At 45.4% G+C, this 18,238-nt stretch overlaps 1 protein-coding gene across 5 annotated transcripts in view; it reads right to left on the bottom strand.

The window, feature by feature from the left end:
- PSEN1 (presenilin 1) overlaps positions 1-17,570 on the bottom strand; it is a 58,033-nt gene extending 40,463 nt beyond the window's left edge. For 3 of the 5 annotated variants that reach the window (XM_045015532.1, XM_045015531.1, XM_045015530.1), the window contains exon 1: positions 10,642-10,764. In XM_045015532.1, the coding sequence (XP_044871467.1) occupies positions 10,642-10,644 (3 nt within the window). In that variant the 5' untranslated portion in view covers positions 10,645-10,764. Of the gene's footprint in view, positions 1-10,641; positions 10,765-10,936; positions 11,043-13,358; positions 13,508-17,373 lie in introns of those variants that run through there. The other 2 variants (XM_045015534.1, XM_045015533.1) reach the window with 2 other exon arrangements.
- Positions 17,571-18,238: the final 668 nt, after the last annotated feature.

Consider the following 18,238-nt stretch of genomic DNA (forward strand, 5'->3'; position numbering starts at 1 on the left):
CTGCCCTATGGGGATTTCCCAGCACAAAAATAAAAAAATTATCAGAAAAGTCAGTCAGCCATGAGGGTAAACAAAAGAAGCGCCAAGTCTAGGATTCTATAAGTCATTGAGAAAGAGGATAAATTCTTTATCCCACCTTGAGCAATTATGCAAACATTCATTGCACATTTGTTCACAATGTAAACAATATACTTGTATTTTTAATTAGACTGCAGAACATCCTCCTATAACTTTCCTTAGCCTCATTACCTCACACCATACCCCACAGCCAAGTAACGGTAAACCACATGCAGGATTCTTCACTCTTGGTTCACTCATTCTCAGGTTGGAGATCTCTCAGCCTCTTGATGCAAGTTTATAGTTTTAAATCTTGACATTTGAAAAACTGAAGTTTGACATATAGCATTTAGTATCTTTAATGCTCTGGCAGTTGCCTGGAGTTACACAAAACAATACTTCCATTCAATTACTAAGCACAAAAACCTTCAGCAAGCCTTCAAGTATTAATGCATATTCACATCCCCTAACAGATAGCACTTGGGCAAATTTACTCAAATGTGCCATGCATAATACACAAGTGGCAGCCCCAGTTATTACTTAAAATCTATGCAAGCTCTAATGCAAAAACAATAAGATACATATGAATTAATCTCTCCCTCTCCCCTCCCCACCCAACAGCTAAGTACTAAAGGCAGGAAACAGGACTGTAAAAGCCAGGACACAGGAAAATAATTCAGTACGAGTTTTTTAGAGAAAACCAAGTGACAAATGTGGGGGTGCTGTTTAATAAATAATATTGTATCTGGATCTCTCACTAGCTGAGTGTTTCCATACCATACATGGAAATTGATATTTCTCCCTAGAGGTCTGTCTGGGTAGCAGAGTCTATCCACCTCAGGAAAGAGACAGGAAACCCTTTCTAATAATGACTTCCACTTAATGGTCATTAAGAGACAATGCCAGAGTGATTAGCTCTAATGGCTCCAGCCTGCTCTAGTAACATAGGAGGTAAGTCCATCTAAGGCAGTGGTCACCAACCAGTTGATTGTGATCAACTGGTCGATCCTAGAGGATCTCCCAATCAATCACGATCTCTGGCAGCAAGGCAGGCTCCCTGCCTACCGCGGCCACACGCCGCTCCGGGAAGCAGCTAGCGCAGTCCCGCAGCCCGGGGAGGGGGGTGCGCGGGCAAGGGTCTCCCTCCACATGCTGCTCCTGGCTACAAGCACCTCCCCCGCAGCTCCCATTGGCCAGGAGAGCTGCAGGGATGGTGCTTGCAAAGAGGAGCAGCGCATGGAGCCATGTGATCCCCGGCCCCTGGGGCACATTGGCCCCTTCTGGAAGCGGTGTAGGGGTGGGGTAGGCAGGGAACCTGCCATAGCCTTGCTGCGTCCAACGCCGACCAGGAGCCGCTGGAGGTAAGTGCCGCCTGACAGGAGGCCGCACCCCAATCCCATAGCTCACTCCCGGAGCCAGCAACCCATACCCCCTCCTGCACCCCAACCCCCAGCCCTGAGCCCCCTTCCAGAGCCTGCACCCCAAACCCCCTCCTGTACCCCAACAATCTGCCCCAGCCCTATACCGCTTCCCAGAACCAGCACCCTGTACCCCCTCCGGCACCCAAACTCCCTCCTAGAGCTTGCACCCCTCACCCCCTCCTGCACTCCAACCCCCTGACCCAGGCTCAGCCCAGAGCCCTCTCCCACACTGCAGAGCCCCCGGCCCCAGCCCAGAGCCCCCCCCCCCCCCCAAACCCCAACTCCCTACCCCAGCCTGGTGAAAGTGAGTGAGGCTGGGGGAGAGCGAGTGATGGAGAGAAGGGGGGATGGAGTGAGCAGGGCAGGGTAGATCCTGGGTGTAAAAAGGTTGGAGACCACTGATCTAAGGCTACGTGTACACTAGCACTTTTGTCAGTAAAAACTTTTATTGGGCGGGGTATGAAAAATACATCCCCCCAGCAAGTGACAGAAGTGCCGGTGCTCTCCTACTGACATTGCTACCGCTGCTCGTTAGGGGTGGTTTAATTATGCCGACAGGAGAGCTCTCTCCCATCGGCATAGAGCGCCTACATGGGAGACCTTAGAGGCACAGCTGCAGTGGTACAGTTGTCTCGCTGTAAGGTCTCTAGTGTAGATATAGCCTAACTGAAGGTTGGTCTACACTGGGAACTTACATCAGCATAGATAGCTGCATCTCTCAGGGGTGTGAATGTTCCACACTCGTGAGAGCTGCAACTATGCAGACCTAACCCCCAGCATAGGCAGAGCTAGGTCGATGGAAGAATTCTTCCATTAACCTAACTACCACCACTTGGTGAGGTGGATTAACTATAACGACAGGAGAACCCCTCTCTCCCATCAGTGAAGGTAGTGTCTAGCTGTGCCACTGCAGCTTTTTAAATGGAAACAAACCCTAATGTGCATCTAGGCTCTTGCTTTTAAAATCTCTTCCTCAAGGATCATCTCTTCACTACAAAATTATGTCGACCTATGTTATGGCAGCATACAGTCCCTGCATTTATTACATCGTTTGTGCGTGTCCACCCTACGCTCCTTGTGTCCGCGCTGCGCATCCTCACCAGGAGTTCTTGTATCAATGCAGAGTGCAATGCACTCTGTTATCCCACTGTGCAATTCGCCACCATCCAGCACAGGGTGTTTTGGGAAGTTTCTGCAATGCCTCATGGGACAAAATGAGTCATGCAGGGGTGACTGGGAGCATGGATTTAACTTCCCATAATGCAATGTTCTCCATCCCATAATATTTAGTGCCTCTCTTCAAAAATCCCCGCAAATCCACATGTCCCTCCTTGCTGTTTGCCATCTGTGACAGAAGCATGGATCCTGCACAGCTCTGCACTATTGTGGTGAGCTTTGCAAGAATGGGCCGCCTGATCCTGCAGTATATGCAGAGCTGCAACAGAAGCCGCGGGGAACATGACGATTCCTTGGAGGCTAGATTGCTGTGGGACATAGAAACAAACAATTCAAAGTTGTTGGCAGCATTCAGGGAACAGCTGCAGATGGTTGAGTGCTGGTTCTGGGCCCAAGAAACAAGCACTGACTGGTGGGACTGCATTGGCATGCAAGTTTGGGATGACAAGCAGAGGCTGCTGAACTTTGAGACGCGCAAGGCGAACTCACCCGAGCCCTTCAGCACAGGGAGACCAAAATGAGAGAGACAGTAACAGCTGAGAAGCAAGTGGTGATTGCACTGTGGAAACTTGCAATGCCAGATTGCTACTGGTCAGCTAGGAATCAATTTGGAGTTGGGATACCTACCGCGGGGGCTGTTTTGATGCAAGTGCACAGGGCCATTAAGTGCCTGCTATGGAGGACTGTGACTCTGGGCAATCCACAGGACATAATGGATGGTTTTGCAGCTTCCTGAACTGCAGTGGGGCGACAGATGGCACACACATCCCTATTTTAGCACCAGACCACCTTGCCACAGAGTATATCAATAGAAAGGACTACTTTTCTATAGTTATGCAAGTGCTGGTGGATCACCAGGGATGCTTTACCAACATCAATGTGGCTGGTCAGGGAAGGTGTATGACACGAGCATATTTAAGAACAAATGGCTGTTCAGAAAGATGCAAGCAGGGACTGTCTTTCCCGACTGGTGGATTACCATTGGGGATGTTGAAATGCCAATAGTGATCCTGGGAGACTCAACCTACCCCTTTCCCCCAGGGCTCATGAAGCCATACACCGGCCATTTGACAGCACCAAGGAGCACGTCAACTACAGGATCAACAGGTGTGGAACGACAGCTGAATGTGCCTTTGGCCATTTGATGGGTCATTGGCATTGCCTACTTACGAGATTGGACCTCAGTGGAAAAAAAATATTCCAATGGCAATAGCTGCCTGATGTGTCCTGCATAACATCTGTGTAGCCAAGGGGGAAAGTTTCCGCTGGGGTGGAGGGCAGAGATGAAGCAGCTGTCTGTCTGCTGAATCTGAACAGCCAGATACAAGGGCTATAAGAAGAGCTCAGTGCAGAGCTATATGGCTCAGTGAGGCTTTGAAAGACTGTTTTAATAGCGAGCCAGAGTGGTGTGTGTAGCTGTAGTGTGCTCTGCCTGGCCTTGCTCTTTTGCTCACTGGAATAATCGTTGAGTGGCATGGGAAAGCGTCCTACTGATGTGGAAGAAATAAGGCAGCCCTCCCAAGAAGCCTTCGGCAAAGGTTGCAGACTACCCCCATGAAAGTTTAATCAAGATTTCTATGCAGGATTCACAGGACATCCCAGTGCACGTAAACCAGCTGCTCCACACAGCCCTCTGCGTCTAACTCTAGAGGGAAATGAAATGCAGATAGCAACTCTACCTCCCTTGATTGTTTCACTACCTCTTCTAGCACAAGTAGCACAGATTTGCTACTTTGGGGGTTCCATCCCTGTAATTTCAAAGCAAACTACGTACTTACCAGAGGTTCCTTCCTCAGCATTACAATTGCCCGTGCTCAACTGTCGGGACTGGCTTGGTGAAGTAAAACACATCTCCTGGCTCTCACAGCTGGATCCCCCAAGTTGCCTCTTCCCCATACTCTTCCTCCTCCTTGCTGTTCATGGCAGGCACCTGTGACTTGGGCTCCTCCAAAGTACCCACCGGGCTCTTGGAGGTGGTGGTGAGGTCTCTGCTGATGGCATGAAGCTCTTTGTAAAAGTGGCAATTCTGTGGCTCTGCACCAAATCGATCACTGGCCTCCCTTGCCTTCTGGTGCAAGTCTTTGGCTTTCACGTGGTAGTGTGGTTGGTCCCTCTTGTAGCCCTTCTCCTACATGCCCCCAGCAATCTACTCATAGATGTCGATGTTTCTACAGCAGGATTGGAGCTGTGCCTGCACTGCCTCTTCTCCCCACAGACCCAACCTAACTTTGTAGTGCAGACCAGGCCTAATGCTTTGTTCAAGCTACTAAATAAAAACACTTGGTTTTAAGAAGGCTCTTGGTCAATATTAGTGATCACAGGTTCCTGAAGGGAAGAAATGCAGTTGCCCAAAACCCACTTGGACCTGCTGGGCAATAAGAAGTTGGTATAGCATACTAAGTCCCGGTCTAATCATTGCAAGATTCCACCCCAAGACAGATAAGGGAACAAGACCAAACATGAGATGGGGGTGCACTTAGAAAGACCTGAACGTGGCATCAACAGTGAGACAAAGTATCTAAGAAAAATGAAAGAGTAGCAAGGAATCCATAATAAAAGGGCACTGTCTAATCTGGGTCAAACTCATAAAAACAATCTTTAATAAAATCTAAATCAAATACAAATGCTTCAAAAATGTTTAGCAACACATGAAAATAAAATTGCTTTAAAAACAAATGAACAGAACCCGAAATGAACCACTTGGCTAGGTGAAGTGGTATAGGGTTTGAGTTTTGAGGAACATTGGTCTACCTTCTATAGGAAGAGGAGGCTGTATAGTTTGGATGGCCTCCACCCCAGGAAAAGAGGAAACCATCTCTTGGGAATAGGTTGGCTAGAAATGTCAGGAGGATATTAAAATGACAACAAAAGCAGAGGGTAAAAAGAGGGAAGATATGATCATTCACTGAGGATAGAATCAAGATGTCAAGAACAGCATTAATCAAGGAACCAAAGGATAAGGAGAAAAGAAATTCTTTAATTGCCTAAATACCAATACTAGGAGCCTGTACAACAAACAAAAGGAATTGGAATTGCTCATTTATAAGCTTATATTTGATCTATTTGGTATTACTGAAACCCACTGGGATGATTTGCACTATTGGAATGTTAAAATCAATGGTTATAACCTATTTAGGAAGGACTGAGTGGAGAAAAGGGGAGCAGGAGTGCCACTCTATGTCAAAAATGGCATAATCTGTTTCTGAGCCACTGATCACTCAGAAGAAAATTACCTTGAATGCCTATGGATCAATGTCCTCACACAGGGGTCGGCAACCTTTCAGCAGTGGTGTGCCAAGTCTTCATTTATTCACTCTAATTTAAGGTTTCGTGTGCCGGTAATACATTTTAACATTTTTAGAAGATCGCTTTCTATAAGTCTATATTATATAACTAAACTATTTTATGTAAAGTAAACAACATTTTCAAAATGTTTTAGAAGCGTCATTTAAAATTAAATTAAAATGCAGATCTTACGCCGCCAGCCTGCTAAGCTCGCTGCCGGCCTGGGGTTCTGTTCACCTAGGCTGACAGCGGGCTGAGCAGGGCCTGCGGCCGGGACCCCAGAACTGGGGGGGGGAGGTTCAGGGGTCAGGGCAGAGGGCTGGGGTGGGGTGGGGGGTGTAGGGCAGAAGACTGGGTGTGTGTGGGGGTTCAAGGGTCAGGGCAGAGGGCTGGGGATGTGGAGGGGGTGCAGGGCAGAAGGCTGGGTGTGTGGGGGGGTCAGGGCAGAGGGCTGTGGGGGTGCAGGGCAGAGGGTTGGGTGTGGGGCGGGTTCAAGGGTCAGGGCAGAGGGCTGGGCAGTATGGGGGATGCAGGGCAGAGGGCTGGGTGTGTGAGGGGGTTCAAGGGTCAGGGCAGAGGGCTGGGGGGTATGGAGGGTGCAGGGCAAAAGGCTGGGTGTGTGTGTGGGGGTCAGGACAGAGGGCTGGGGTGCTCCGCTCGTGGGGGTGTTCCCAGCCCCCTGCCCTGAGCGGCTCAGGGCAGGAGGCTGGAAGGGAGGTGCCCTGTTCCACCCCCTTCCCCGAGGCTCCGTCCCTACCTCCTCTACGGAGCTGTGTACATGTTGCCGCTCTTCCCCCTCCCCCTCGCAAGGGCCTTCAGCTGATTGGCGCAGGGAAGGAGAGGGGGCAGGGCAGGAAAGCACCACACTGGAGGAAGAAGCGGGGGAGGGGGAAGCTTGGCTGCTGCAGAACCAAGCTTCTGCCTCCTGCCCCCGCAGGGGAGAGCGGTGGGGCTGAGGGCCGGGACCATGGGAGCGTGCCACTCAAAATCAGTTTGCGTGCCATGTTTGGCACACGTGCCGTAGGTTGCCGACCCCTGTCCTAACACAAAAAAGATGGGGTATTAGCTGGTGTCTACCATAGGGCATCAAATCACACTAGGGAACAGAATGAACACTCCTATCTATAATGTGTAAGGAATAAAAGAAATGCATGATCATGGGGGATTTCAATTTGAATGACACAAGCTGGAGATCTCATGCTGCCAGTACATCCTTGACATTTCTAAATGTTACAAATAACAATTTCCACCTAGTCTTGACAGGACAAAGGGAAACTGATCACAGAACTAAAAATTAATGGTAGCTTAGGTACAAATCTTCGTGACTTGATTACATTTATAATGGGCAAACAGAATAAAGTCCAAACCATAAGTACCTACGTGGGAAACAAATATTTAATAATGGGTTCTTCACTCTAGCAGAGAAAGGTACAACACGATCCAATGGTTGGAAGTTGAGGCTAGCCAAATTCAGACTGGAAATAACTAGGGCTCTACCAAGCCACAGTCCATTTTTGTCAATTTCACGGTCATAAGATTTTTAAAAAAGTCAATTTCACAGTTTCAGATGTTTACATGTGAAATTTCAGGGTGTTGTAACTGTGGGGGTCCCTACCCAAAAATGTGCCATAAAGCTATTGTGGAGGGGTCATGGGGGGGCATCACTTTTGGGGGGGCAGGGCTGGCCTTACGGGTAGGTGACCAGCCAGGGCCTCCTACCGCATATCTGGCTCCAGCTGCTAGTCTCAGCAGGGCGGGGTAGGGACAGGACTTCCTCTTCCCCTGCAGAGGCCACTCCCAGGTCAAATCCAGCTCCAAGAACCTCCCCCAGCTGCAGCAGGAGACGGGCAGGGGCCCTTGCAGGGGACGAGGAAGTCCTGTCCCTACCCAGCCTGGCCAAGATTAGCAGCTGGATAGGAGTCCTTGGCTGGGGTACCCCCAGCCCTGCCCCTCTCCTACACTAGCCAGATTTCACAGGGGAAGCCAGATTTCACTGTCCACAATGCATTTTTTATGATTGTTAACTTGGTGGGGCACTAGAAATAAGACTTATTTTTTGAACAGAGTGTAACTAATCATTGGAACAATTTACTAAGGGTATGGTGGATTTTCCATCGCTCTCAATTTTTAAATCAAAATGGGATGTTTTTCTAAAAGCTATGCTTTAAGAATTATTTTGGGGAAGTTCTATGGCCCCTCTGATTTACAAGATGCCAGAATAGATAACAACAACGGTCCCTTCTGGCCTTGGAATCTATGACCCTAAAATGTTTGAAGCCAAAATATTACAGTACTGAGAAGAACCTAGAAGTGAACAAGTATAAGCAAAACTGACTATTTTCCTCATCAAAATGCAAAAAAGTGCAGTGAGTTACAGTCATGGTAAATTTAATTTTAAAAACTTTTTACATTTACTCATCTAAGTTATTAGCAATGTGTAAAAAAATGTGTTTCTTTGTAACACTTTTAAGTCAAGTGTCTCTTTACATTAGGACAGAAAGGAAAGTATACTTCACCCAACCAGAAGGCAATTGTTTCAATTACCAAACACTCCAGAGTCTGCTACAAACTTCTTAACAGGACAGCATCTGTTTTAGCGTTATTGTATGTTCCTTCTAAATGTGACAAAGCAATTTTGCTATAGACATTTCAACCGTTCCCTGAAGTGAGCAAACTTATCTTGTAAAAGTATTTCTCAGTCTAAAAACCACAGAAAGGTAAACCTTGCATTATTTAACAAATTACTTGAACTGGGATTGTTTTAATTGCTAGTATAACTTCAGTGTTGATCTAGAACTTAGAGATATTACTTTACCATCAGCAGCAGTTTGACAAGGGATTCTGAGCAATGCTATCACCAGTGACATTTCCTGGCAGTTTCAGCCCTGGTGATAAGATCAGTGGATAGTCAGATGTGGTCAATACGCTCCCTTCTCCCACTATTCACAATGGTGGAACCTGCAGGACTGAATTGGCTATTGTCACTTAGAGGACAGAGAACATCTGATGATATGATCTGGTAACTTCAATAATCCCACTGTTTGGCCTAGCATGACACTAGCCGCGGCAGAATTAATTGGCTTCTTAACCTTACACTGTGAAATAGCATTAAATAAATCACCCAGTTTCACTCCTCCCTATAACTCAGTCTGCTCAATGCTTTAGTTTAGTTTCTTGTATGTCCAGTTCACTGTGGTCCTCTTAACCTCACTTTAAAGTAATTGCTACAACATGCATCTAACAAAGAAGTCATCCCTCAGAAGAGTAATACAATGTGGAATTCAGTTACGTTCTTAAGACTTCTTATTTCCTGAAGTTGCAGGTATGTAGCTAACAATGCCGTGGAAGCAACGTCAGGGCTGGGAATTGCACATCACTGCTTGATGACCTGTTGATTTAGAAGAAGTACAGACAAACTGCGAAGGAGGTCCTTTCGAGTCCTATGAAAGGGGAGTTGTAACCATAAAGTAGTATTTTATTTTTTTAAATATTCTCTAATAAACTTTAAATCTGAGAGGTGCAATGCTTAGCAGACGCCTCATTATCAGAAATGCTCAAAATCCCAACAAGACACTCTTCCTTGAAAACCCAGTAAATCTATCTTGCAGCACTCCTCAGAATCAGAGGCAAGCACTAAACTCAGGTCCTCCACGCACTGAGAAGATCTGGATCTCTTCCCTTTGAGCGCAAAAGAAACCAGTGTTGATCAATAAGACGCCAGTCCCACAGTTAACAAAACAGCTGTAGGGTAAAGCTAAACTACAGGAAATACATATCCTAGATGTGTCAGTGATTAGTGCAGTATAAATCCGTATATTAAAAGGACCCAGGAATCCCTGCTACACTCTTCTTCAGGGCAAATTCTGTTTCCATCAATGGCTATGATCAATTAGTCAGCCACTTCACAAGAATTTGCTAGAAAGGAACCTCCTCTCTCCATTTGATCATTTTAATTTTGTCAGAATTGACTATCATTGTGGTACTGGACACCTTCACAATCCACAAACATCTTCATTTCTTACCATACAATTCTAAATTTTGTTTCAAGAGCAAGCATAACTCAAACCTTCCATCAACCACACTGCTAACCTGGCTTCTACATAGTAAAGTCCAGAAAACTACAGCATAAGGGCTAAATGCTTAGGTCTTGCATTAATGAATTAAAAGCTTCCCTCCAATCTCAAGTCAGATGCTTAAAAAGTGGGAGCACCTTACAGCAGGTGTGATGCAAATTCAAGCAGCTACCACCCTGAAGAATTTTTATTGAAGTCTAGTATCAGAGGGGTAGCCGTGTTAGTCTGGTTCTGTAAAAGCAGCAAAGAATCCTGTGGCACCTTATAGACTAACAGACGTTTTGCAGCATGAGCTTTCGTGGGTGAATACCCACTTCTTCGGATAAAAAAAAAAGATACATATGATTCTGCACCTAAAGTGAAACCCTTCCAGTATGAGTGACCCTCGCCAGAGCTTTTGTTTGTTTGACATGTAAGAACATTTGGTGCAGGTTAAAGATGTCACAGTTACACCCTGGGTACAGGAGGGGCAGCAGCACCAGCGCCTCCAACCTGCCCAGCAGCGACCCTCGCCTCCTTAGACTGTAAAGCTCTCTGGGGGCCGGCACCATCTTTTGTTCCGTGTCTGGGCAGCGCCTGGCACAAGGGGCCCTGGGTCAGGGCTGGGCCCGGGTAACACAAACAATCACCATCAATCCGGGTGTGGAGGGAGGGAGGAAGCACTGGGAGGAGGAGCCCGGGTCCGTCCCTTCAACCCCCGCCCCTGGCCGTGGGCCTCCTGCCGGCCCTGCTGCCCCGGAACACAAGCCGGGGCCGTCCGGGAACTCGCCCCTCCCTAGGCCTCGCGGGGCCAGCGGCTCCCGGAGCGCTCAGCGAGCGGGGTCGGGATCCGGGCCCGCACAAGGCGCACCCCGGCCGGGCGCACAGGGACTCCAGGCCCCTCGGAGCACGCGGCCCCCTCCCCCCGCCAGACCCGCCACTCACCGCCGCTGGCTACTTGTTTCCCTTCCGAGCGTCCGGCCCCAGCTGCTTCCGGTCCAGGCCCCGCCTCCACCCCCACCAATTACCTCACTTCCGCTTCCCGTGTAGCATCTCCGGTGACCCGGGCTCAGGCCTCGCGGCCGTCACGGGGCGGGGTCCGGCTGCCGGAGGGCGAACAGGCCGGGAGTGGAGCGCGGTGTTTGCACTGACCCGCGGCCAGCAGGACGCTGCGCACCCGTAGTGCTGGGTCTGAGGCCAGGGACAGGGGGCGGGGCAGCCCCAGCAGCTGCGCAGTCCGCGTCATTCCCCCCTGCAACCCGCCAAACCGCCGCCGCCCCGGACTGGGCTAGGGAGGGCGATGATCAGTCAGCCTCGAACTGCACCTCCACCACCAGGAAAAAACCGGGCACGAGCCCCTGAGGAAAAGTAGCAGCTCTGGATTTTGAATACACGCTGCTGTGACGTATGCTCTGTCCGCCTTTGTAAACTAGTTAGACCTTTTCCTCAAACAGGCACCTTCCACAGTTACCCCCTAAACAACTTAGATATTACTAAAAATGGGAGAAAGGACCCGACTTTCAGCATTATGCTAAAAACATAGTGTAGCATCCTCCTTACAGAAAAGGGGCACAGTTCCCAGTTCTTGAATAACAGGGGCTTCTTATTCACCTCAATTTTAGAGAAAGCATAACCCTAGCCAGCACCTGTTAATAATGTAGAGGGACTTTAGGCTCTTACAGGATGCACAGTAAAAGTACTACTTTGGAGGCTCTTAAGAACAAGATCTCCTAAGTCACTCCATAGTAACTTCTTTGCAATCCAGAAAGCAAGGCTAGAAATGTTCTAAAAATAATGAAGTAAGGTTATAGCAAGATGAAAAGGTAAGAATTAGTGAGAAACCTCCTACAGCATACAGAGAAATTTCTCACCCTGAAATCCTTCAGGCTCATGGTTGACATTAAGCAGCATAGGCAAAGGAAAGCAGCAATTAAATTAAAGATTTTGTCCATGGTTTTTTTTTTCTTAGCACAAATTCAGGTTTGACAGAAAACCAGAAAGGCTGTTGCAAACAGACCATATCCCACCTTTACATGTGTATTTCTGGTCTACTTACCCTAAATACGGGATCACTAAAAGTCATCCCACCCAATCAGTCATAGGAAAAAAGCCCAAGTCACTCAAATGTTACCACTCTGCCCTAGTTCCACTGCACTGTAAAAGGAGCTGTCCAGACAAAAGGGATAAAGCAAGACAAGCTTTCCTCCGAGGAAGACAGGCTCAGGCAGGGGTTAAAAAGATTAAAAGGGGATACAAAAACAACTGACAAAAACTGGAAAACCTTGTTCTAGTCTAATTGATCAATCTCCAAGAGAAATGGGAAGCCTGTTTAAGATATTCAGAGAATTGAAGTAAACAAAATACTCAATATAAGCAACAATCCTGCATTTATTGAGAGATGGACTAAATCTTAGAATTGTAGGAAGAAGCTGAGTGGACAAAATGTGTGAAACAGGTATATTGCCCAAGTTAGCTATTTTATCTGAAATTTTGCCTGAGTGTTACTCCGCCAGGCGAGTCTAGCTCTCAAATCAACTTTTCTTGGTGTTGCAGTTTTAGTGAATTAATAGGTAAATTTTCACCTCCAATAAGTTGCTGTTGGGCCTTGAGTGTTGAGGTTGTGCTTTGTGGGCCTAACAGGCTTCTCTGTTTGACCAGGGTAGTTGCATCTGTTCACAGTGTTTGAGTTAGGAGCTACTGGAGGCTTATCTTTGGATTGATACAGCCTCTGCTTTTTCCTACCAAGGTAGGTTGGTTCAGTGGGGTACTCAGAATACAAAAAAGGTGTTTGGTTGTTGGTATGCCACAGATTACAGTCTTCGTGCTGCCTTTAAAATAACCCATATAAACAGATGGCAATCTACATAGCTGGGTTCTTCATCTTCCTGTTGTAAATGAGCTTGTCCTGTTTGATCAGTTACCAGATGGAGGGAGGACTAGGAGAGGGGAATGTTTCAAGAACAGGGAGCCATTGCCCTATATGGAGAAATACTTCTCTCATAGAACTGGAAGGGACCCTGAAGGGTCATTGAGTCCAGCCCCCTGCCTTCACTAGCAGGACCAAGTACTGATTTTGCCCCAGCTCTGTAAGTGGCCCCCTCAAGGACTGAGCTCACAACCCTGGGTTTAGCAGGCCAATGCTCAAACCACTGAGCTATTCCTCCCCCCATGACTGACTCATCATGACTGACTGAAAAATATTCCCCAAGTTGAGAGGTATAAAGAAGTTACTCCTCACTTCAAGATTTTTTTTTTTTTAATCAATGAAAAAAAAATCTAAACTTCATGTAAAATCAGTAATCCTGCTTTAGTAAGAGTACAATAATGGGGACGGAGGTAAATTCAGGTTTGAAATGGACTAACTTACCTTATCTATTATATCTGAAGGATGATCCTGAATCCCATTTTCAAAATGCCAAAAACTTTCAGCTTTCTATGGGTTGTGTGGATGTGCTGAGTGTTTTACAGTACAATAGTCAGTCATAAATTGTGAGACAAATTGAGTCAAACTGATGCCTGTAAAAATAAATCTAGTCAGTAAGGTTATCAACTAGGGCTGTCAAGGGATTAAAAAAATTAATTGCACAATTAATCATGTTAAATAATAGAATACCATTCATTTAAATATTTTTGGATGTGTTCTACATTTTCAAATATATTGATTTCAATTACAACACAGAATATGAAGTGTACAGTACTCACTTCGTATTTATTTTTATTAAATTTGTGCTGTAAATTTTTTTTTTCAATTCACCTCATACAAGTATTGTAGTGCAGTCTCTTTATCATGAAAGTTGAACTTACAAATGTAGAATTATGTACAAAAAATAACTCCATTCAAAAACAAAACAATGTAAAACTTTACAGCCTACAAGTCCACTCTGTCCTACTTCTTGTTCAGCCAATCACGCAAATAGGTTTGTTTACATTTGCAGGAGATAATGCTGCCTGCTTCTTGTTTATGTCACCTAAAACTGAGAACAGGCATTTGCATGGCACAGTTGTAGCTGGCTTCACAAGATATTTACACGCCAGATGCGCTAAAGATTCATATGTCCCTGTATGCTTAAACCACCATTCCAGAGGACATGCGTCCATGCTGATGACAGGTTCTGATGGATAATAATCCAAAGCAGTGAGGACCAACACATTCATTTTCTTCACCTGAGTCACATGCCACCTGCAGGTTAATTTTCTTTTTTTGGTTGTTCTGGTTTTGTAGTTTCCGCATCGGAGTGTTGCTCTTTTAAGACTTCTGAAAGCAAGCTCTACACCTCATCCCTCTCAGATTTTGGAAGGCGCTTCAGATTCTTAAACTTTGGGTCAAGTGCTGTAGCTATGTTTAGAAATCTCACATTGGTACCTTCTTTGTGTTTTGTCAAATCTGCAGTGAGAGTGTTCTTAAAATGAACAACATGTGCTGGGTCATCATTTGAGATTGCTTATAGTATAAAATATATGGCAGAATTTGGGTGAAACAGAGGAGGAGGCATACAATTCTCCCCCAAGGAGTTCAGTCACAAATTTAATTAACACACTTTTTTTTTTTTTTTAAATGAGCATGGAAGCATGTCCTCTGGAATGGTGGCCAAAGCATGAAGGGGCATATGAATGTTCACCGTATCTGGCATGCAAATACCTTGCAATGCCGGTTACAAAAGTGCCATGCAAACACCTGTTCTCACTTTTGGGTCACATTATAAATAAGAAGCAGGCAGCATGATCTCCTGTAAATGTAAACAAACTTGTTTATCTTAGCAATTGGCTGAACAAGAAGTAGGACTGAGTGGGCTTGTGGGCTGTAAAGTTTTACATTGTTTTGTTTTTGAGTGCAGTTATTTTACAAAAAAAATCAACATTAGTAAGTTGCACTTTCACAATAGAGATTGCACTACAGTAACTGTATGAGGTGAATTGAAAAATATTATTTCTTTTATTTTCACAGTGCAAATATTTGTAATAAAAATAATATAAAGTGAGCACTCTGAAATTTAATACATAATTTTTGGATGTTTTCTACATTGTTAAGTATATTGATTTCAATTACAACACAGAATACAAAATGCAATCAATAGTCTGGTTTAACAGTACGATTAAAACTATGATTAATTGCGATTAATTTTTTAAATCAAGATTAATTTTGAGTTAATCACATGAGTTAACTGATTAATCAACAGCCCTACTATCAACATGTAAACCAACACAGAGAAGACACCTTGTTGGACATTTCTGCTGCTCTCATATTATTGACACTTAGATTCCAAGGTGGTGGATCCCTTAGCATTTCTTTACATTGACAACTTTACACGTCTGCATGCTAAGTCATAACTTGCCCTATTTGACATATCCTACCCCTTCATACACAAAGGTGAAATCCTGGCCCCACTGAAGTCAATGGCAAAACTACCACTGACTTCAATAAAGCCAGGATTTCACCTCAGGTGTCAATCACATGGTCCAAAATTATGCCACCTAAAGTAAGTTGATAGCTGCATGAAAATAGCAAGTATTAATCTGTCTTTATGACACCTGTATACAAAGTTAAGTATTTTCCTTATCTGTAAAATGGGGAAGAGGGCCAAATTAATCCATGGTATAAAACTCTTGAAATTAATGGAGTTACAGCAGGGATGAATCTGACTCTCAGGTTAAGCCAGAGGCTTAAGGTCACTAAGGGAGCTGTGTCAGCAAAGGCTTTACAACAACTCGAGTGTTCCTGGCTGTAAGGCTCTGAGCTCAGTCTACCAGACCATACAAGATTACAAACAGTAAGGTATCCACCCTTATTTAAGCTCTAAGTAGGGAGAAATCCGTCTGGTCCTTACCTATATCACGGAGAGACAGTGAACTGCTTAAAGAACAGGAGTACTTGTGGCACCTTAGAGACTAACCAATTTATTTCAGCATAAGCTTTCGTGGGCTACACTTTTTGCGGATACAGACTAGCACGGCTGCTACTCTGAAACCTGAACTGCTTAAGGCATTTCTGAGATAGAGTTCTAGTCCTCCCAAAAAGAAACTAAAGAGCAAATGCTACTAAATATGCTTAAATGGCATCCAGTGTCAGTTTCCCCCTTTTTAAAGAAAAGGTGGGACACCATAAACATGAACCATTTCTAATCTCGCAATATTAAAAGCTTTCCCAAATCTTGATAGTTTAATATCTCAACACTTGCAGTTCACTGGAAGACATGAAAGCAAGCTAAAATGGTTCAAAGACTTAATACTCAATAGCTGTTTCATTCCGAGAAATTAAAAGTGTGAAGTTTCTTAGTGAAATGTAGTAACAGCTTACAGACATCTGAAAATTGGAAGAGTAAATGTTTGCCATCTCAGTATTTTTTTTAAAATGAGGTTTTTATATCTTCTCATTTCATATGTTTAACTCTCATTAATGGGAATGTGCATATATCAAAAGAATAGGAGCCCATCAGTGAGAACTGAAGCTGGCATCCACTTCTGTCCGCATTACAGCAACAGAAAAAAAGAGCTAGTATTTCTGGTATAAAGAAGTTACTCCTGGTATTTCTAATTTGTCGTGTTTGGAGGTGGTGGAAAAGGTATTAAGGAGGAAAAAAAAGCCATAAATTAGCAACACAAAAGGAAAGACTGACGGCATCAACTACAGTGAAACCCCGCTATAACACGATAACTGGGGTTCAAAAAATTCAATCGCAATAAATGTAGGGTCGCGTTATAGCGGGGTTACGAAATTTTACCATTTCAAGCCAGTCAATTTCTCTTGGGCAGAAAATGACTTGCATTTGCGAACTGCCCATAACAGTAACTGAAGGGTGTAGCAATAATTAGTGACAGCACAAACTAATCAACCTATTAAATGAGCCAGAACCAACCTGAGAATGGCTGGGTTTGGACTTTGAAAACCAGAGTTTTGGGACCTGGCAGACTGGGGCTGGAGCAGCTCTCGAGAGATCTGTAGAAAGGCGCTCAGCCGACTCCCCTCCACCCGGAGACCGATTGCAGCATTTGACACTGAGGAGTTGCTGATATTCAGAGCAGAGTTTGTGCTACAGGGATTCTGTAGCATCCCTCCCAGCTGTCAGCCTGCTCCAGCAGCGGGGGCTCTCAGCCATGCAGCGAGAGAGAGGGAAACACTTGGGGAGAGCAGGGAAGACGTGCAAGGGGCAGAGGAAGAGTGAGGAGCAGCTGGGGAGGAGAACGGCTCTTCTCGCCAAAAGGGGAAGCGGGGGCGGGGGGAGGGGAAGAGGCAATGGGGAAGGCCCTTTTTTTTGGGTGTTTCAGTGGTGCTCTGGCTGCTTTTTTTTTTCTTTTTTGCTTGGGGCGGCTGGAGCTACCTTATGATCGCGTTATATCCGAATTTGTGTTATCGCGGGGCGTGTTATAGCGGGGTTTCACTGTACCTCAAAGCACAGACTTGACAAAGAATCTTCAACCCTGGATTCCAGATTGACCTAGGGGGTTCAGCTACAGCTGTAAGGTTAGTAGAGAAGACATACTTGGGTAGCAGTGTCACACCTTCACTTATCCACATTAGACATGCGTATCAGCTCCAGAACGTCTTCAGGAGTGTAGACTCTGCAATGTTGAAACAGTTACCAATGAACAGTGGGCTGAAGATGCCCAGCTATAAGTATAATACAGCATCTGAAAGGAATGGCTCAGCTGTATAAAGCAGAACCTTTGAATACTTCAGGAATGGTAGTATAGTTCCTGAAAAGTAAAGTAACTCTTCAAAGAAACCATTTATCTGCCCAATGCCATCAGACTGCTGCAATAAAAATCCAGCAAAACAGGACCTTCCTTGACATTTTATGTGCAACGAAGCTAAGCATCTTATTCGTGGTTTCCCTTTCATTTCATTATACATATTAAGGAAAAATGAAGGTTACTTGGAACCCAAGTTGAGAAGACTCTACATATACCTATGGATGTGGCATAGTCTGGTAGTACCTAACAGTAGACCCTCCTCCAAGCAGTGCCCCTTAGAACACGTGCACTGCCTTCTCATCATCAGCATTTCCAAACATTCCCAGGGCAAGGCTATATAAGGAGGCACTGCGCTGTCTACCACCTCAGTTCCTTCCACCGCTAACCGAGAAAGCCAATTAGACTTTGAAAAAGAGGGGAACGTGGACAAGAAGTGTGAATATGCAGAGGCATCTTGAAGAACTCTGGTTACAAGGAATCAGCCTTCATTTCTTCTTTGAGTGGCTCTGCATATTCCCACTTATGGGTAGTTTGACAAGCAGTCCTGAAAACAAAGGA

The sequence above is a fragment of the Mauremys mutica genome, chromosome 4, assembly GCF_020497125.1.
Source record: "Mauremys mutica isolate MM-2020 ecotype Southern chromosome 4, ASM2049712v1, whole genome shotgun sequence".
Lineage (NCBI taxonomy): Eukaryota > Metazoa > Chordata > Testudines > Geoemydidae > Mauremys > Mauremys mutica.